The sequence below is a fragment of the Apostichopus japonicus genome, chromosome 5 (assembly GCF_037975245.1).
Source record: "Apostichopus japonicus isolate 1M-3 chromosome 5, ASM3797524v1, whole genome shotgun sequence".
NCBI classification, from domain to species: domain Eukaryota; kingdom Metazoa; phylum Echinodermata; class Holothuroidea; order Aspidochirotida; family Stichopodidae; genus Apostichopus; species Apostichopus japonicus.
In genome coordinates, this window is record NC_092565.1 from 1,474,526 (window position 1) to 1,496,060 (window position 21,535).

The window sequence follows — 21,535 nt, forward strand, 5'->3', positions numbered from 1 at the left end:
TGTATTATACCAGCATTCATTGCTGCTTGGCATGCTCTTAGAAATGGAGGTTAGAGATCTACTTGTATAGTACCAGCATTCATTGCTGCTTGATGTGTTCTTAGAAATGGAGGTTAGAGATCTACTTGTATTATACCAGCATTCATTGCTGCTTGGCGTGGTCTTAGAAATGGAGGTTAGAGATCTACTTGTATTGTACCAGCATTCATTGCTGCTTGGCGTGGTCTTAGAAATGGAGGTTAGAGATCTACTTGTATTGTACCAGTATTCATTGCTGCTTGGCGTGCTCTTAGAAATGGAGGTTAGAGATCTACTTGTATTGTACCAGCATTCATTGCTGCTTGACGTGCTCTTTCTACAGCATCAGTTGACCTTGTCCTTTCTACTAATCGAGTTCCTTCAAAGATGCCCTCTCTTCTTGGTAGTCCATGTTGACCATCAGGAAAAGTGATGAGACCTTAGAATGGGATAAAAATTGGTGAACACATTATATTGAAGATAAATTCAATTGATCTGAAACTGAATTCATTCAACTGCATCTATAAGAGCCATAACCAACATGAGGGCAACATATGGAGCATCTCATAGCAAATATCATTCCAATATGAACAGTTGATTATGGCCTACAGAATGGCTGGTTTAAACCCTTTGTTCCCACCTTAGGTACTTTCCTACAAAGTATTTTGGCCAAGTTGTTGTAAGATTTGTTTTCAACAAATTGCACAGAAACATTTGACCATGTGACCTTTGAGCTCAATTTACCAGTGTGGCCAGATATTTTTATACTATTTGACAAAGACATACCCGTTAGACCTATGAGCTTGGAAGGTATTCAATGTTTGCCCTTAGAGTAAAACAAAAATCACTTTGTACTTTATTTAACCTTATACTGTATTTATGAGCATTTCTTCTGAAGTTGTAGAAGACACAAGTTCCCTGCATAGGGCATTTTCTACCAATTTTGAAGAATGTTGGCTAAGCAATCAAAAGATTTTTAGCACAAATTTGCATGAAAGTTATACATTTGACCAAATGACCTCAGTAACAACGGTAAACACAAACAGACATCTTGACATACTACTGTGCATACCCACAGTACCTGAGCAGGAACAGTAGCAAGAAATTACTTTTGGCTTGATTTCATGTTTGACCTCTAAACTATTGTTCTGAAGGTTTCATAATCTGACAAAGTTCATTAAATATGGCATCTCCCCACCAAGTTTGAGGTATATTGGTCGACCTTGTTATTTGTTAACTATATTACCCATTGAGTGTGCCTTGAAATAAAGGAAAATGTTAACTGTATTGCAATCTGTAGATGTTTGGCTTGACTTTGCCATATCCAGACAACTACGGCATACATGTGTAATATCTATACAACGATAGTACATCAAGGGACTGGCTAGCTAGCCCCTCGGTTGTACTGTAAGCAGAGGAAAAAGGACTGAATTCACAATAGTACATCATCTAGAGACTGGCTAGCTAGCCTCTCATATCTATTACACCTGTTAAGGTTGCAAGACAATTATTATCTTTCCCCTCGGAATAAAAGCAAACATCCCTTTGACTACCATAGACTGACTTCCTCTTGGAGCAATGTACATCAGAGGAAATAGATTGTCATCTTCAGGTTCCAGCTTCATTTGTGAAGCAAACCTATTGTGATACACAAAACTACTTTGTGTTTCCATAGTATTACAAAGAATAATTTACAATTGGTGACTAGGACTACTGACCTGCTCTACAACTTGAATTTCTAGCTATTGTCTTTATCAAGACAGCTTCCAGTGATGGTTTTGAAAGCAAGGGCAAGACTAAGTTAAAAAATTCCCAAAGACATCAACCGATTTAACAATTTTGTCTGATTCTTTAGCACTTCTATAACTTTAAATGCATTTCAGGTAATACACAATGCATGCATTATAACTCAGAATTGAACTATGTGACGATTAGTTCAGAACCTTTCATTGCGTTAAACTCAAATAATTGTACATAATTCTGTGTACATCCAGTTGAACTTTTAAAGTTGATATAGATATATAAAGGACTTATCATTCTCACCTTCTGCATAGTTCCATTAGTTTAAATTGCTCAACCTACATGGTTGGTACTTTTACTTCTTTGTAAAACAATTAGGCAACATAAGCTGACAATGTTGTATTCTACATATTTTCTTATACTTCATAAAAACTTGAACTTGTCTTAAATTCACAATGGGATCTTGCAATACTGAAGACCTTCATAATATATTCAAGTATGACATATGTTTTGAAACAAAGCCTAAGTTATTCCATCAGGGCAGGCTTCAAAAAGTGCATAAAAAACGAGTTTAGTTGCACATATTTAGTACCAAGGTTGTTGGTTGGAAGTTGTAGAGGGATGTCCTGTGAACATTTTTCGTGGTATGTTGGATGATTGGAGAAGACGTTGTTATTTTACAAGTAAGCAATAAACAAATGGGTCACTCTAATACAGTGTACGACAATTACAATAGCAGTTCATTGTCACAGCAACATGAGAACATTTAAATGCTCTTGCACTTATTAGAGCCAAGATGTTTTCGTTGACAGTTATAGAGGGATGTCCTGAGATTATCTTAGGATTTTTTGGATGCTTGGAGAGATGCTTGGAGTGAAAACAACAAATGACATCAAGTCTGTGAAGTGTGGGCTAAATTGAAAATCAGCAAAGATTATGCACAGCAACATGATATAAGTTTTTAAAAGTTACTATTAATCCTATTTTGAACCAAGGTTTGTTGGAAGGGTGTGGTAAAGAATTGTCCAACGAATACTGGAAGAGTTCATGGTTGCTTACACAGGTGATACTTTTAAGAGTAAACAAACATATATGACGTCACTGTAATAATTAAAACTCCTGTGACACTTTGTCACAGCTACATGGAAATGACATAATTTGAAACATGAACAAATTGCTGCATTGGAGTCCTAACAACGCAAAGCGGACTAAATGAGTTCGTCTTAAAAGGCTGTTTACTCTTAACATCACTTCCCGAACCATTCAACATGGAGAATTGTAATTAGCATATGAAAACACACCAGAATATGTGGTCAAACCTTGGTACTAAATATGTGCAACAACAGTGAACGATATCTCGCCTGCCCCAATGGACTACTTCTTGTAGGTAAAAACATCAAAACTGCCTGGTTAGACTTGGGACAAAAGTTTGAGCTCTACGTACCTTTTCCACTAACTTTCCCTTGTTTAAATTCCCCTTCAAAAGTCATGCCGTGAGCACCTTTGAAAATACCATACCCTTCAAACTTTCCACCTGAAAACTGTCCTTCAAATCTGTGTTTAAAAAGAACAAGAAAAAATTGCATTGAAGAGACAACCAATTACTTTATTGACCAACCAATTAGTGCTGTGCCGTTTACACGTTTAAACGTGTAAACGAACGAAACATCGTTTAAATGTTTAATAAACGTTTAAACGAAACTATGAAATCAACTGAAAATTAAATTATTGGCAAAAATCACGTATCAATTCCCGTGTTTATTTTGTCTACTACGCGAAATAACAACACAACTTACGATCAGTCGAATCATAAACCGCTAACGTAATCCTACTTTTGTCCCCCCCCCTCCGATGTATCCGGCGATATGAATGGCTTAAACTTGAACGCTGTTATCCTTTTGTGAAAACTTCCTGATTCGCTGCACAAGTGTACTTTATATCGAGCCGACAGCGGCGGCGCAGATAATCCAGTCAATGCATGTTCAATCGAAATGATTACAATCCCTGTCCATCACGTTGAACTCTCCGACCAGACAATACCGGGTCGAATACTCGACTTGGTAATAGTTATTCAAATACATGATCAAAGGAAATGTATCGATTGGAGATTGTAAAAAAAAAACTCTGAAAATCAGTTGAGAAATTACCAATTGTGTACGAAAAGGAAGTTTGGTCCTTTCAAATTTTACGAAAGATCCAGCAAAACACTTTCGAAAAATTTACGCGAAACTGGCATATCGTGCTAAATGCAACTAATGTCATGTAAACAAGGCTCTAGTACACCCATTTATGAATAAACCGTAAGACCACATCTGGTGTTAAGCGGGGGGAAAAGAAAGTATTTTCTAGAATTTCCAAAAATACGTACAAAATAATGTCCTACCATAGTTAAGTGTATAGCAAATAGCCTACCCACCTCGTCTGTTACGGATCTCACGTAACTACAAAAACACAACTAATTGTATTTTGCGAACTTGACGTTTTCTACAAGAACATGGAAATAAATGTTTAGCATTAGTTAATCATGCCGTGTGGCCTAAAACATATTTTATTACAAGGTTTACTTTCATAAAGATGGCCATAGCTTGATATCTTGTGCTGCGTGTATGAACTGTGCCTCGTGTATCATGGGGAATACTCCATGAAACCTTTCTTGGAAACGTGCCAAAAATGTTAACAAACAGGTGTTAGACAGGGGATGAGCGCACAGTTGTTTGGAAAGGTACCTGGGAAAATTCTGAGCACATGTACAGTATCCTACCGCAGTATTTAAGTTGGGTTAAACCGTACTGCAGTTGTAAACTGATGTACGTTTAGTGCGCGCTATTCATTGTTAGGCAGTCTAGAAATGGGGCTTTGCCGAACGTTTCTTGTTTCATAATATCGGAGGTTCTGTAAGTTAAACTTTTTAAAGATTGTAAGACAGATTAAATCTCTTTTCATTTTATAACATAATATAGCTACTCTAACTTGTCATTTAAAATTTTTCATCAGCTTCGTGACAATTTAAATTAAAAAAGTTGTCAGTATTTTGCATCCTCAACTGCGAATTTTTTTATCGCCACACACGCAAAAATTTCCTTTTCCTTTTCCGGGGTCTTCGCCCCACCAGGGCCCTAGGGCGGTCCCCTGGACCCCACGCCTTTATGCTCGCACGCTAAGCGTGCTCGGCGTTTTCTCGCGATTTCGCGAACGTTTAAACGTTTAAACGAACGAAAAATCGGGCGTTTAAACGTTTAGGTCTTTAAACGAAAACTCACAGCCCTACAACCAATTACTACATTGTAATTCATGATGGGATACAAGGACCCACTATGACATTCACCAAAGCAGTACTTAGTTATTAAGTAGCCAAGTAAAAAAAAAACTTTCCATATTTTGGCTCCTGGCAACCACAAATGACTGAACTCCTCCAACTACTGCAGCAATGCTGCATAATCTCAAGTTTTGTACAGTGTAAGGGACATTCTTAACATGGCTTTACAAAACTGCTGGAAACTTTTGAACCATAGTTGAAAACCACATTGGCATAGCACTTTGCAAGTCAAGGTATACACTTTAAACTTGGTGATATGTTGTGTATGCATTTGGCAACAGCATAATGATAATTTTGTTATGGCATTTTTGGGTCGATACCATGTCCACCCCCTCAGAATCGGCTGAAATTGATATGGTGTCTTGCCACATGTCTCAAAGGATAAAATTGAGAAAAAAAAACTTTTTAATACTTTTTGGTTGCTAGGATACGGCCCCGCCTAGCAACATAATCCAGATTGCATTTTAAGAGCCTTAAATTTGTGTCAAGTTTGGAGGCATCTTTTGCAAAAATGTAAAGTATTTTATGTCTGATATTGCAGATATTGTGGAAATCATGTGACCAGTCTTCACATTTAGCTAATTTTGGGGAGAATTTACAGTCTCAATTTTTCGTAATGTTCAAGTAATTAAAATGGCAGAAAATGAGATAGGGACCTTTTCTGGCCCTACGTTGAATGTGCTCTATATTCACAAGCAAAGGCATGTTTGAGTTTTAATTTGCATAGGATCCTTGTCCAGTGGTAGTTGTACGGAAAAATGCCAAAAAAAAGTCAGGCGGGTTGTACGTTTTACAAACAGCACCCTCAAATTTAACTTTACAACAAATTTTACGAGCCTACGGAACATTCCAAAGGTCCAAAGGCCCAATGGACGATTAATCTAACGAATACATGTAGACCTATACTCTATCATTGCAATGTAACACCCTCAGGTTTATTAAACACTGATTGGTCGATTTCCTGGCCCTGGTTTCTCATCATCCAAAACAAATAGTATACAGTATGCCATACACGGCCATAGTATATACCGCCATGCCACAATAATAAAGTTTCAAGTACCTATGTTGCAAGAGCTGAAGTAGTACAGATAAAGCAAAGTTGTTGCGGATGAATACCATTAACATTCGGATCCACAAACCATGTATGAAGTTCATCCAGGCTTTTCTTTTTAAGTCATAATGTTTAGGAGGTTTCAGACTTTCATCTCTGTAGATTTCAAATAACCCTTGACTTCCACAGAAAAGTGAAAACACTATGGTTCTTGTGCTCTAAAAGGTCAATTCACATACCAAGACTTCTATGCAGTTAATCCACTCAATAGTTTTCTAATTATTGGGTATAAAAGGTTTTAAGATCCAAATTACTCTCAGTAAGACCTCAATAGAATTGTTACTAACTTTGAGCCATTCAGGAAAGGCTAAAACACCAACATCACTGAAGAGACCATTTTCAAATCCACCTTTATATTTGAATTGTTACTAACTTTGAGCCATCAGGGAAGGCTAAAACATCAACATCACTGAAGAGACCATTTTCAAATCCACCTTTATATTGAATTGTTACTAACTTTGAGCCATCAGGTAAGGCTAAAACACCAACATCAATGAAGAGACCATTTTCAAATCCACCTGTATATTTGAATTGTTACTAACTTTGAGCCATCAGGGAAGGCTAAAACATCAACATCACTGAAGGGACCATTTTCAAATCCACCTGTATATTTGAATTGTTACTAACTTTGAGCCATCAGGGAAGGCTAAAACACCAACATCAATGAAGAGACCATTTTCAAATCCACCTGTATATTTGAATTGTTACTAACTTTGAGCCATCAGGGAAGGCTAAAACACCAACACCACTGAAGAGACCATTTTCAAATCCACCTGTATATTTGAATTGTTACTAACTTTGAGCCATCAGGGAAGGCTAAAACACCAACACCACTGAAGAGACCGTTTTCAAATCCACCTGTATACTTGGTACCATCAGTCATAGTAAGCTCTCCCAGACCCTGCTTCTTTCCTGCAATGGAAGGGAGCAAGAAAGCTTTTATAAATACTTTTTATTGCTTCACCATAACAGAAAGTCATACATGTGGCAATAGTTTTATGGTGAATTAGCAAGATGGTAAGATCAGTCTTTGATCAGTTTAGATTGACAGCAAGAGAGAGCAACACATGGTTTCTTTAATATCAAGCTCCACTGTCTAAACCTAGTGACAACATAGAGCGACACACATGGTTTCTTTAATATCAAGCTCCACTGTCTAACCCTAGTGACAACATAGAGCAACACATGGTTTCTTTAATATCAAGCTCCACTGTCTAAACCTAGTGACAACATAGAGCAACACATGGTTTCTTTAATATCAAGCTCCACTGTCTAAACCTAGTGACAAAATAGAGCAACACATGGTTTCTTTAATATCAAGCTCCACTGTCTAAACCTAGTGACAAAATAGAGCAACACATGGTTTCTTTAATATCAAGCTTCACTGTCTAAACCTAGTGACAAAATAGAGCAACACATGGTTTCTTTAATATCAAGCTTCACAGTCTAAACCTAGTGACAAAATAGAAGATGACAAAGAAGCTATCTTTACAGGGTTTGGTTTCTTCCGGAAGAAACAGGTTTCCTCCGGAAGAATGGAAGAAACTGGAAATAACTGGTTTCTTCCAGTTTCTTGCATAAGAAACTGGAAGAGACCACTTATGTATCTGAAAACAATGAAAATTAATTAGGCATCATGAAGATTGTATATAAAGGTTTCTTTAAACTTTAAAGTCTATCTCTATTTCAATGTTTTCAAGTCTTATAGATTACAATTATTACTTAGTGGCACTTTAAAGTCCATCTCTGTAAACAATATCTGTCAAAGTTTTAATCTATACCTATACAGTAGGTCTATTTTCTTTGCTTTAGTACACCTTTGGAAACCCCTTTTATATGCAATTTCTTGCTTCCCTTCCCATGAGTTGATAGGTGGTTTTTGCAAACCTATGCCGTGATACAACTATCATTTACAAAAGACAGCTTCCTCTCCCAACCCAACTCACTGCCTTCCCTCATCACACTCCATAGAAGAAACTCATCTCTTTGGAATGAGCATGTCTAAGGAAATTATGTAAGGCCTAAGAACCTACAATTACACAGAACTGGACCAGCTGCAAGGGCTTAATCCTGGACATACAAAATGAAATGCATTGAAACTTTATGTTTATTTGGAAAGAAGATTATCTTCTGGCTCTAAGCAGGAAGTTGTGGCAGTAGCTCTATGCACCAAGACTTATTGTGGTTTATTAGATAATTTATTGACAGTTGTATCTGTGCTCTGAGTTACCCTATGGCTCGAAAATTTAAGAACTAAACAGTACAGATCTGTACTGTTTAGTTCTTAGATTTTACATTAATCTTTCAGTACACAAAACAATTATGTTTTTACTTACACAGACATAATGACATTTTCACTTATTTAGGTTTCTTCCCAGTTTAGTGGAAGAAATCTGTTTCTTACATCTGGAGAAAACCATGGTATTTTCCACCATGCAAGAAACTTGCAAACAATGTATCTTGAGCATATGTACATCTTTTGCATGTAGGCCAATGCCTATCTACACTTGAAGACATACTTTTAAAATGTTCATACCCAACTTTGTCAAAATCAAGTCTGGATATACTGTATTTCAAAGTTTCTATTAGTAATACAGTAACCTGTCAATGTACATCAAGCCTAATACTGTGCAGTACTTACTAGTTTGGGTTAGACAGTGTGTGAGAAAGAAATGGCTTTGCACAGCTCTCATATTTCAACTGGAATGAAAGGATATCTTCAATTTGTTAGTCTGGCAAGTTGTATTGACATGTATACATGGATATGGCAAAACAGAAAAATCACTAATTGTACTAAATATCTACTACTTGAAGCTGATACTTCATTTATAAGTTCCATATACTCACCCTCCACCCAATCACCTCTGTACTCCTCTCCATCCTGGTAGGTAAATACTGCTCTGGACATTGTACCACGATATAATATATAGTTCAGCTTCAAGGTCTAGCACAAAAAGAAACAACAGTAGAAGGAAAAAATAAATTACTTCCTTCTTCAAGTACTTTCATAGCCTTTTGTTTTATTAATTCAACTGATTTCTAAGCACCTTGTATACTCAAGTGCCTAAGGTATAATTAAAGAGGTCACAAATCTGAACAACATTTATCCCAAAAGTGGGGAGTAAAGTTTAACAGTTCAAATTGAACACTAGATAGTGGTTTTCAACCCAGACTCTTTGGAAGCTTTTACACTAGATCCGGATCAGATCTCAACATCAGGATCTGATCCTGATGTCAAAATCACGGCTGTAGAGTAAACTCAGGTCAGATCCAGATCTGATCCTCCTATTTTGATGCTGGCAGAAATCAGGATCTGATCCGGACTTCAAGATCAATCTTGCAATGTAAAAACTCCCGCAGCAACAGTGTCCCGAGATATCTGGTGACCTCATTACGTCACATGCCTTCTTGTGTGATATTCCAGTCCTGTATCATGCATGTGCTAATTCCTCAACTATGTTGAGTGCATGTGGGCCATACATAGGGTAGTTTTGGCACCAATAGGCTATACACCATGACAATGAAGGTATTGCAGTATAGATACTATGCGATCCCCATGACACATTTCCAATCCGATTTTTTTACCAGCATCCGGTGAATTACGGGGAAGGATCAGGGTACAACTCAAGTGTAAATGCGTCCGGATCAATGCATAAGTTAACACCATGGAGAGATGATCGTCTGATAACATCAGGGATCTGATCCGGATCTAGTGTAAAGCCCACTTTGTTGTTAAACAGCCCAGTGTTTCATCAGCAGAACTGAAGAGTATTTGAATGCTTGTCTATCCTTCTTTGCATGCATGCCAATCATCCTGTATTTATTTCTTTTCTGTGTTTGTCTATCTGTGTGTGTGTGTGTGTGCAATGATCTGTATTTATAACTTTTCTGTGTTTGTCTATCTGTGTGTGCATATGTGCGCAGTGTTCGATTTTTCCGGTATCGCATCGCAAAATGCGATCCAAAACGACAAACTTGCGAGACGTTTCCAAATCAGCATCGCACATTGTGCCGATTTGTGCGATTCAAATTCCTAGTCAGATTTGGGAGCAAACACTCAAACCTTAACTTACGAACTGTCGATCACAATGTAGAAGTTATAATTTATTGAGTTTATACTCAATGTACAACTTATTCACTTGACCGTATAGCGAAAAAAAAACCTGAAAAAATAATATCCTACCATAGTTAAGTGTAAAGCAAATAGCCTAACCACCTCGGCGGTTACGGATCTCACGTAACTAAAAGGTTCCCTGGCAACGTGCCAAAAAAATGTTAAGAAACAGGTGTTACACAGGGGATGAGCTCACAGTTGTTGGGAGGGTACCTGGGCAAATTCGCAGCACATAAACCGTGGTACAATAGTTGGGTATAGGGTTAAACACTGCAGTTGTAAAAATGTACGCATAGTGCACGCTATTCATTGTTAGGCAGTCTAGAAACGGGGCTTTACTGAACGTTGTTTGTTTCATAATATCGGAAGTTTTGTAAGTTGCACTTTTTAAAGATTGAAAGACAGATTAAATCTCTTTTCATTTTATAACATAATATAGCTACTTTAACTTGTCATTTTAAAATTTTCATCAGTTTCGTGACAATTTAAATAAAAAAAGTTGTCAGTATTTTGCGTCCTCAACTGCGAAATTTTTCATCGCCAGACATCGCAAAAAATGACAACAATTTTCGGGGGGTTTCGCCCCCAGGATCCCCACGAGGGGTTCTACCCCATGACCCAACCATAGCCCTAAGACGGGCCCCTGGACACCATGCCTTTATGCTCGCACGTTACGCGTGCTAGGCAGGCGAACACCGGCGGGAAATCGGCAGTGTGTTCGCAGGAAATTGAACAAGGTTTTCCAACACTGCTGAACTGTGCAGTTACTGTATGCATCATGTTCAAGGTTTTCACGGAGGCCTTTGAGGAAATGAATGGTTAGTACAGTGTATATATGCTGCACTAATGCTGTGTGTAGGCCAAGGTTCACGAAGGTCATTGGTTATATTCGCGCGCCGTAGACGTGTTTTTAGATGTTACGGAGAGTCAGGTTTCCATGGATATTAATCGAAAATGAATCTGAGTTTAACTGACGCTAAAGAAATGGATCGTCTTGGGCAGATTAACAAATCATTGCAAGTATAAATAAGTACAGGTAGCTGTGCTGTTAAAAAGAAAAGTTCAATATCTGTTTGCTGTTATGGGCAATTAGGCAAAATTTTACCGATACCGATATGCTGCCGATATTGCAAATATCGGCCGATACCCATATTGAAAACGATTATCGTAGCAACACTAGTATAAATAATAATAATAAACAAACATTTTCTAGTTAATACATTGATCGCCAACATTTGGTCCGTTTTGTGGTAATTTCAAAACTGCTATTCAATATTGGGGAACTGCTATGCAACAAAAATATTGTATAGCAATTGTCGAAATTTGTTGCTATGCAATTTTTTGGCCATAAGTCGAACCCTGTATGTGCGCAATGATCTGTATTTATTTCTTTTCTGTGTTCGTCTATCTGTGTTTGTGTGCAATGATCTGTATTTATTTCTTGTCTGTGTTCGTCTATCTGTGTGTTTGTGTGTGCAATGATCTGTATTTATTTCTTTTCTGTGTTTGTCTATCTGTGTGTGTGTGTGCAATGATCTGTATTTATTTCTTTTCTGTGTTTGTCGGTGTGTGTGTGCATTTGTGTGCAATGATCTTACTTATAGGGGAAGTAATCTGTGACTAGGCATCTGCAAGGAAGACAATGTTTCACCTAATTCTATCTTTGTTTAAACTGTGAAAGTGATGACTGAAGGAAGTCTAACTACATGTTTGGTTTAAAAGAAGAACATAAATCGCAAATATCTAGAAATTTTGAATTTGTGTGCAGCTCTAATGATGATGTTCAGTTCATTGTGTGAGAAGCAGAATTTTGCTGCTTAAGTCAGAAGAGTTCAAAAGTCAACTCACAAAACTGCATACACATACACACATAGGCCAACAAATCACTAATTAGACACAGATCCGATATCATGCTAAGAACAAATCCTGACTTGCTGAATTTCTGATTGGTGGGATTGGAAGTGTTTCTAATTCAGAGTGACTACTCCTCAAAAATGGCAGATAAAGTGTTCTCAACATATGATTTAAAAATCTGTGCACTGCTGAGAAAACTAGGTACAGTATCGCCTACTGTGATTTAACATAAATATTACTATTAACATAATAAGACTCTTTTATTCATGAAAAATCACTGAGTGTAGTTGCAACCAAAAAGCAATTATTCGTTTAGAAATGTATTGGGGTAGGGGGGGGGGGCTGTCTCTAGAGTATTCTCAGCCACCTGCTTGGCAAATTGCCAATAGCCCAAGAAGCCAGGCAACACAAACACCTATGAAGTTAAATATTATGCTAATTTACAGACAGTGGTACAGTAGGTGCCAACTTATGATTGGACTAGCCAATTATCATAGCATATATTAGGTGGCTGCAACATTTTTGTTACATCCAGGTTAGTGTGTGACAAGACTTCTACTGTATGTACACAATACATAACTGCAGAACCGCCAAGCTGATGAGCCCAGTATGTGACCTTGATTACCAAGGCAGTATATTTGCATTTGCGCACTTTTTGTTCATTGAATTTGAAGCAGCATTCTGTACACTGAAGAATGAATTTCTGTGTACTATAACATAGTTATCAACATATCCAAGCAAAATTTCAAGGCTTGTTGCTTTAGTAAAGAACTTCAACTTTAATATGGGACTGTATAGGAATTGGTGGATATTGGGCAAGATTATTGTTGGTGGGATGGCAACAATGAAATAAGGTACTGTATAGTGCAGGATGGATGATTGGCAAAACTCTGACTCCTATATATATTTTTCATTAGAAATTGCATTGTTGTGTTGAATTACCTGAGTTATGGTGGGCGTTTCTCCAATGTCATTTCTTTGTTCTTGTTTAAGCCCTTATTTTACCATTCACTCAGCTTTTGAAACTACATACAGTACATGTGTAAGAATGGTAGGCTAATACAACATCCATCTAGTTGACTCTTGATCGAAAGGAACAACTAAACCACTGAACTAAATCACTTTAAATTTAACAGACTTGGGAAAATTCAGGCAATGAGTTGTTATTCAGTGTAAGTTGCCTGTGTGTGTGTGTTGCTGCTATGAAGTTCACATGAACTTATGAACCTTCTTTAGGGGTGGCAGCTTCTTTCTACTTTGAAATTTCTCATTCCCCGATTTTTTTTTACATTTGGTTTCGAAAATAGACAAGTTTGACCCTTTAAAGTCCATTGTATGAAAGGCCTGCAATAAGCATTAATGCTTCTTCTAATGGCTTCTCTTCAATTGCAGAGAATCCATTAGAAGATGGCTTACTTAGATGCAATGCAAATTCTCAGTACTGTTGGGTTATCAAACATTCTTCTGACATGAAAAGAAAATGCTATCTTAATCCTGTTCTGAATAGAATTACAGTCAGGTCAGAAACATTGGAAACAACTGACACTTTCCCATGCTTTCTGATTAGAGGTTCTTATTGTTATATAGTGAAGTGACTGGTATTACCTCTTCTTACAAAGGCTTGATAAACCACATATTCCATCAGGAGTATCAGGGATTGTTTTGGTAGGAAAAGTGTCACAAAATGTTGAAGTGTAAACCTTGCAATTCAACATTGCAATTCATTGCAAAACATCTCCTTGACGTGGCAGCACATTATGGTGAGAACTGTAAAATCTCTCATTAAAGAAATGTGAGTAGTCTAAGCAAGGCCTGCAATGTGCCCTACTCAATGTACAAGTAACACAATCCTTTATGCCAACCTTCCCTCTCCACCTGGAATACTATATGGATAACCTGTCAGAAGTACACTCCCAGCAACGACCACCCCAGACAAAGAAAACATATCACCAACAAGCTGAATGAAAGTGAAAGTAAAAGTAAGATTGAGGAGCACCATGACACCAAAAGCAACACAGAGAAAGTAAAATTCTTTTTTAAATCCCTTCCACTCAGAGGATCCTAGATTATGTAAAGAAGACACAGTGTTGCTGTGAAATTGAAGTTGAGTCATTATTGACACTATCATGTTGACATCAAAACTAGAGTTAGTTATTTTGCAGGTTTTGCAGGTAGTATGTTTGTTAGTTTTAGTGGAATTCTGAGTGCTACTCATAGTTTTCTTCATGTTTATTAAATTGTTAACATCCACAATTGCAAAGAAATAAAAGTGGTAAAATAAAAATAAAACTCATTCAGGGTTTTTCTATAAATTTGGTGGTGTTCCTAGGACAGATCAAAAGTTTTTGATTTACTGTGAAGGATTTTATGAAACGTTGCAGATTGAAAATTGTTCACAGTATTTGTTTGGTAGATATTTTAACATGATTTAGACACCACAGGTTAAGGCACAAAAGAACAAATAAAGACGGTGCACCATGGAAAAGATTTGTTTTGACTGTATTTCTGCAATGGAAAAATGAGAGTGATGACGTCATAACTGTAACTGAGTAATCGCGAAAAGAGCTATGCGATTAATCGAATACAAAAGAAAGAGTCGACTCTCAGCACTAGTAGGTGCAGCGTGTCTGTGAATGAACCCTTACAGCAAAGACATTGTGTTAAATGCTGTTGTCAATTCATCACACTTTACAGCATGTACAGTATGACTTGTATGAGCGTCTAGCAGTGCTCAGCAAACTAGTTGGTCCCTTTAACAACTGAACAAGTCCCAGCTCGCATTACAAGTGCTGCAAACATGCACTTGTTAAGCTGTTTTATCAGCTTAATCAGAGTGAACGTGAAAGTAAAGTGGAAGCTGGTTTGTCAACCGGGACCATCCCAAATAAAATGGTAGAACATTTGTTTACACTAAAAGTCCTCATTAAAACCTTCAATCCATTGTCACAGAAACGATGTACGTAAACTTACATAACATTCCCTCTTCAAGACAATGCACTTTCTAAACAACTGCCCATTTCCAGCTAGTTGAAAGTTGTGAACAATGCTTTGCAAAGCTACAGTGTTGTTTCTTTTTAGCAAACAGATGGTTAGGGTAGATTTTCCCATTGACTGACTTTGGTATTAGGCTACCACATGTCAAAGACACTGTAGCCACAGTTATAAAAGTATTTCATGGATATTTTAGTGTCAGCATACTAAGACACAATTTCAGCGACAGATGGTAAAGCTACATTTTCCCATTGATTTAGTGTGATGTTAAGCTACACTGTGGATGGAGATAGAGATAACATTGTAAGTCTGCAGCCCGGGAGGGAATTTTAGTGCAAGCCACTTTATGGCTAGCTTCAGCCTCCAATTGAAACTTGCTATTTGGTCTCTGGATTTTCAGGCCATCCAGGCAAAACCCTGCTTGCATCCCTTTCACTTATGATTATTCCTTAAAAAATTTAAATAGACCTACGAATGAATGGCCAAACTGAAACTAAACAGTCAGGCTTAATTTCAGTCTTCTGATCATTTGACACTGTACTTAATTGATTAATTGTAATGGCCACACACTCAGCAGCATAAGTAGAGTGGGAGCCTACATTATTTGAAGATGGACATTTGTTGTTTCTTTTGGGGTTTTTTTTGTAGAAAACAAAGCTGTGTACCAGAGAATGCAACTCTGCTGAACATTATAGAGCCTAATGGTGGTGACCCACAGTCAGGGATCATCTGCTTGAGGTGGCAATAAGGGGAGCGCACAACCTGAACTGAATATTATAGTGAAGGGCCAGCTACTAGTGTTAGTATCAATTATCTGGGTAAGCAGAAAGGAAGATTTTTTTACTTTACTTTAAGATGAAACCAATCAAAGATTAGCTAAGCAGGCCAACACTTTCAATAGTTGACCATGGTTACACTATGAACTAGGGCTTGGAATTCCTTTTTTGGTTGCTGTGTCATGCAGTGCGACAATAAATTGCTGTTTGGTCGATCAATGGAACATTGTCCCCTGTGTTCGCATGTTCAAGTATGTATCTGAAAAGGATGCTGAAAAGATGGATAAGGATAGTGCATTGATGCAGGATCATCAGGCAAGAAATACAGCAGTCTCTTTATCAGCAACAGAAAAGGCCTTTCATCCCATTACTTCCTGCTGTAAACACATGTCCGTTGCCTACCGTAGCCTTTGCAGACAAATCATACAGTTTCACAGGTCCAAGTAACTACAACTAACTAGACCTTCAATTTGATTCAAATTAACATTCCAAAAAGGAAATTTAGCTTAAAAAACTACCCTGTATAACCATTTTGCATCTGTGCACCCTTAAGCTCCTAAAAAGTTCATAAGGAGGATGGGGAACCCCTCCCCTTAGACCCCTCCACAGGACAGTGCTCATTACAATGGGTGTCCCTAATTTGTCAAACGTAAATATGGTCACTTTATGCTTAAGTATACAATATCAATAAAAACAATGAGCAATGCTGTTTGTGTTCATTATTTATAAGTTAGTTATCAATCAGAAAGTCTTGCCTTTGACGTGTTATGGGGTTCCCAATTTGAACCAACTTTATCCGCCAGCACTGCGACTATGCTGGGCAGATCCCTGCTTATCCTTATTGACATCTAGCCTAAACCCCCTTCTGCTTAATGCCCATGAGTAAGCCATGGGCCTAGCTGTTAGGCTATTATAGGCTGTACAGTTAGGCTTGCACGGTAAACCGGTTTTAGTATCGAAACCGGTTTTTTCGGACCGAATTTCGGTACTATTTTTTATTTTAAGAAAACCGAAAAAAACGGGAAAAACCGAAATGTGAATTGCAAATACTGGAAAAAAAAGTTTGTTGACTTTGGTTTCTCCTATATACTGTTCTTTTTGCAATATGAAAGTAAATTGCAACAAGAGAAAGCTTTTCTGATAGACGACATTGTCAGCTACGATCGGCACACGCCATGACCAGTGCTTGAGGATGGATAGCTAGGCCTAACATTAGGCTATGCAGCCCTTATATGCGTGCATCAGTTAGGTACCTTGTAGTATTGAACTGACCTTGGTGGCCAACGTTAGTAGTTGTGAGAAGTACACACTCAAATGACGAGATGCAGTTCAAAACAAATTGTTATATCCAACGTGTTTGTCCTCTTTGTGTTGTTCTTATTATTTAACTTCAATTTAATAGTAGAGGATACGGAAAATCTTTTCAAACACATTGATCACAAGTTTTAACGTTGAAAAAATGAACGTTAAAACTTGAAAGGTACATTGCGCAATCCACAATACCATACGACATGTACAGTCGCAGGAGGGGGGGCTCTGTGAGTTTAACAACTAAGATGCAATCAAGTAACATTAGAACAATCACGGGGGGGCGTCTCTGAGTTTAACAACTAAGATGCAACAAGTAACTTTAGAACAATCACGGGGGGGGGGGGGGCTCTGAGTTTAACAACTAAGATGCAACAAGTAACATTAGAACAATCACAGTCCATTATTCACAAGAGGCACCTGGCGTCAGGCTTGAGTCAAGGAATATTAAAGGGGTAAAAATGTTGCATACATGGCTGGAAATTACAGATGTTGCTGTTGGGACAATTCTTCTTTGTTACGCTAATAGATTTTATTTTCTTTGTAAGTTTCCTTTAAACATTTCTTCTTATCAGTTATCAGACAAGGCGTCTCTCAGTTGGTTTTTCGTTTACGTTGAAGAACACATGTTTCCAACTTAAACGTTAACAATTTATATTCTTTGCCGACCTAATCCCCGCTTTTGCCAGCGATATTTTTCAACTTGTACTTGAAAGTGTAGACAGTAAATTCTCTTCACTCCTTGAAGAGAAATTTATTTTACCGCCAAGATACCACCCGGGAACATGGCTAGAGCCTCGTGCAATTTGGTACTGTACCTTCATTGGACCAATCATATTGTAAGGCATTTTTTTACGATCTCAAATTGGTCATAATGAGGTTTACGCTCGGCCCTCATCTCCGAAAATAAAACATGTAATTTAACATGACCGTTAATTTTTTTTCTGAACACGAATCTGAACTTCGTGAAGTACAGTAAACACAAGACAAACGATACGTGTACGTGATGTTAAAACTTTAAGAAAATATTTCACTAACACATTTCTTTTCGACATATTTACTTCAGTTTAGTTAACGTGGGTTATAAAATGAGAGTCATGAAGGCAGTAACATTTCTTGAATTTATTCTTCTTATTTTCAAACAATTTACTGCGAACGAACAGACTTGAACTCGCTGTTGGTAAAGCTTCAAAAATACGCATCTTAGCGATCGAGATTTGGATATTTTCAATGCAATTTGGGAGGGGGAAAAAACCGGTTTTTGAGCCAGATTCGGTTTTTTGCTAGAGAAAAACCGGTTTTAAGTTTTTACGAAACCGTGCAAGCTTATGTACAGTAACTATGTAAGTAGACTAGGCCTACCTATGTTTAAGCCTAAGAGTAAGAACATGTCATCCCAGTCAAGAGCTACCACCAAGTTATTGACCAAGCTTGCCTTTATGTACTGTACATTAAACTGTTAGTGTTGGGCCTATAGTGCTAGTTAGACTATACAACTTACAAAGTTACAAGTTGAAAGTTCCCCATCAGCTGTCAGGTAAACTGCAGGAATGTGCTAACCCCGGAAGGCGGCAAGCGGCTGCGCCCGGCAGTTCTGAACGCCGCCCAACACAAACAGTAATTTAAACATTCCGCCTGGTATTTTTTGGATGAATACTTTAACAAGTTTTAACATGGGTGAATACTTGAATAGGAAAAGATAACACCGTTTGTCATCTAAGCATACTTAATTTGCAAACATTCCCCAATGGGGAGGGGGTTACCCAACCCATGAGACCCCTCCCCCAGGACGTAGATCATCGTACCGCACAAATCGCCACGGCATTTAAAATAGGCCGTGGCTATTCTTACGACTAGTAACAATTATTTATAAACTATTCTTACGACATCCGCGAATTCATGCGAATTCAAAGTAAATAAAGCAACTGCGCATGTAGTAGGGGTAACCCTAACCCTACCTCTAACCCTCAATCCAACCCTAACTCTAACCGGAAATTAATGTTACTCCTAGTCGTAAAAATAGCCACGTTATAGCAACTGCGCATGCGCAAAAGGGAATTATTGTTACGACTAGTCGTAAGAATAGCCACTTTGTTTAAAATATTCCTGAGCACATCCCTGAAACTGAGTGAATACAAAGATAATTTCAACCTTTACAAATTACTAGACCTTGGTCTAGTTATATATCTGTGTTGTTACTAGCCTTGTTAGGCTACATGCCCCTAAACTAAAGACAAGTCTAACGCTGGTCCAATGAACTGACGTTTGGCGTGACTTCCCAAAATGACTACGGTTGGGTTAGGCCTAACTTGTTAGTCTAACTCTAACACAACTATAGTAGACGAGACTAAACTGAAATGTCTTCTTTTAGTTTTAGGCTAATTTAGGCCTAGCCTAGGCGTAAGTGCCTATAGCCATGTACTATGACTGAAGATATGTTTGTTTGCCTCAGCTAAGCCTAACGTTAGCCTACCAACTTTCTCCTTTCTTCACATACGGATACTTCCTGGTTAGCAAATTGTCACTTTCTCTCACATGTCGCTCTGTGCTAATTAGCGAGAGAATATTTTGTTACAGTTTTTTTCTGGTCCGATGTAAATGAATGGCGTCATCAATAAGCCCTTATTATGATAATTATTGTTTATGTTAATTAATGACGTCACGAGTTAAGTCCATATTTATGAAAATGGCCGTGTATGCTACATGCGGCAAACAGCGCTGCCTACAAGAACGAAAACAATTGCGAAAAGAGCTGGAGAGAGGAAGGAAAACAGTCATCAGTTATATCGGTGAGTACCTTAGATCATTTTGTGTAAGGATGGTTACGATATTCAGCCATTTGACCAAGAAAAACAGCCAAAATCTGGTGGGTTTATCACCCGGCTCAAAAGGGTGCCAGGGCCGTGAGGGACAGGGCTGTATTATTTTAGTCTGCTGAATATGCCCTTTAGCTGTTCTGCTCATGATCGTACTCCCAAGTGTGTTACCGTAGTTATCTGAATTCTCTCGAAAAATGGTTTATTCCATTTCGTATTCGCAAAAAAACATTTTACACATGGTGTTTTGAAGTAAATACCAATGTTTCCCTGATTTATTGCGATGTTAGGATGGTTAATGAGCAAGTTTCTAGTTGTTCGTAACCAATAATAGAGAACAAAGGGATTTTCTCAGTGTTACGTTTGGTTACAGGATAGGGAGGGTGGTTAGTAGTTGTAATAACCATATCGTGATGGGCATCCTTTTGTGTGGAGGCTTGCAGAATAGGTTCTAGCATCTTTTTTATCTCAATGCTCTCGGTCTTAATATCAAATTATGATCTCAGCTTCAAACCAAAATGAAAGTGTGTGCAAAACCAGACATGCAGTATGTAATCAACAGGCTTAGAATGTAATGTGTATGTTTTAAAGCAAGGGCTATTTGTTCTTACTAAAACCAAGAACAGCTCATGAATTAAATATTTTACAGTGCACTTTTGAAACAAATTGGGAATAAACAATGCATAATAAATGTATTCCACAATACTACGTTGAAGTGAATGCCAATCCAAACAGAAATGTCGATAAAAGTTGCTATTTGTTGCTGATTATACTCATATATTCATTCATATTTGAAATAATTTTCATAGGCAGTATCCAACATAAATAATACAGTGCCCGCCTTTAAAGATCATACCTACCATCTAGGGTTTCACAAAAACAGGAATAAACAATTTCTCTTCCCAAGGAGTTAAGAGATTGGGGAAAATAGGCAAACTTTTGCAAAATCCAACTAAAACAAGATAACACTTATAATGTAAAGGAAAAATTTGGATTTCACACATCCTTGCTGCAATAATGTAGGCTAGGTAAATCTATTTGTTGTATAAAGTTAGCAATGCAGCACACTATGGCAAGCATGTTAAACTATTTCCCTGAAATAGGAAGAGGACTTTCTCCATGTTTGTACTGCAGACAAAACATATACTGTCACCAACACACTTTAGAAATTTTCTTTTGCAAAATTTGGGTCATTGGTTTTCTTTAATTCGAAATTTAGATCATGCCTTGCTCCATTCATTGGTATCCAGCAAAAAAGACAGCAATAATTGGTGTTGCTTCGTGGTACCTGATTAATTCACAACCTCTGGTAAGGCACCTAGCATCCCAGCCTGGTGTTGCTTCGTGGTATGATTAATTCACAACCTCTGGTAAGACACCTAGCATCCCTGTCCAGGTGTTGCTTCGTGTATAATTAATTCACAACCTCTGGTAAGGCACCTACTGTAGCATTCCTGTCCCGGTGTTGCTTCGTGGTATGATTAATTCACA

General features: G+C 37.8%; 2 protein-coding genes and 1 long non-coding RNA gene across 6 annotated transcripts in view; 1 reads left to right on the top strand and 2 right to left on the bottom strand.

Moving 5' to 3' along the window:
* LOC139967266 (uncharacterized) overlaps positions 1-21,535 on the bottom strand; it is a 386,449-nt gene that overhangs the window by 166,042 nt on the left and 198,872 nt on the right. The window lies entirely within an intron of this gene.
* Positions 161-20,226, bottom strand: LOC139967259 (MORN repeat-containing protein 4-like). Of its 3 annotated transcripts, none has more exons than XM_071970860.1 (5): positions 20,026-20,226; positions 9,033-9,129; positions 6,983-7,097; positions 3,203-3,312; positions 161-457 (listed from the first exon to the last, which is right to left on the bottom strand). In XM_071970860.1, the coding sequence occupies exons 2-5, from the start codon at positions 9,091-9,093 to the stop codon at positions 303-305; spliced, it is 441 nt and encodes a 146-aa protein (XP_071826961.1). In that variant the 5' UTR covers positions 9,094-9,129; positions 20,026-20,226; the 3' UTR covers positions 161-302. The 3 variants fall into 3 exon arrangements, with proteins under 3 accessions (XP_071826961.1, XP_071826962.1, XP_071826960.1); XM_071970859.1 differs by lacking the exon at positions 20,026-20,226 and adding an exon at positions 19,702-19,844 and having other exon boundaries at positions 172-457; XM_071970861.1 differs by lacking the exons at positions 9,033-9,129; positions 20,026-20,226 and adding an exon at positions 8,827-8,885 and having other exon boundaries at positions 169-457.
* The window catches only part of LOC139967255 (ligand-dependent nuclear receptor corepressor-like protein), a 41,553-nt gene continuing 39,899 nt past the window's right edge, over positions 19,882-21,535 (top strand). For both annotated transcript variants that reach the window (XM_071970855.1, XM_071970856.1), the window contains exon 1: positions 19,882-20,017. In XM_071970855.1, the coding sequence (XP_071826956.1) occupies positions 19,882-20,017 (136 nt within the window). The remainder of the gene's footprint in view (positions 20,018-21,535) is intronic.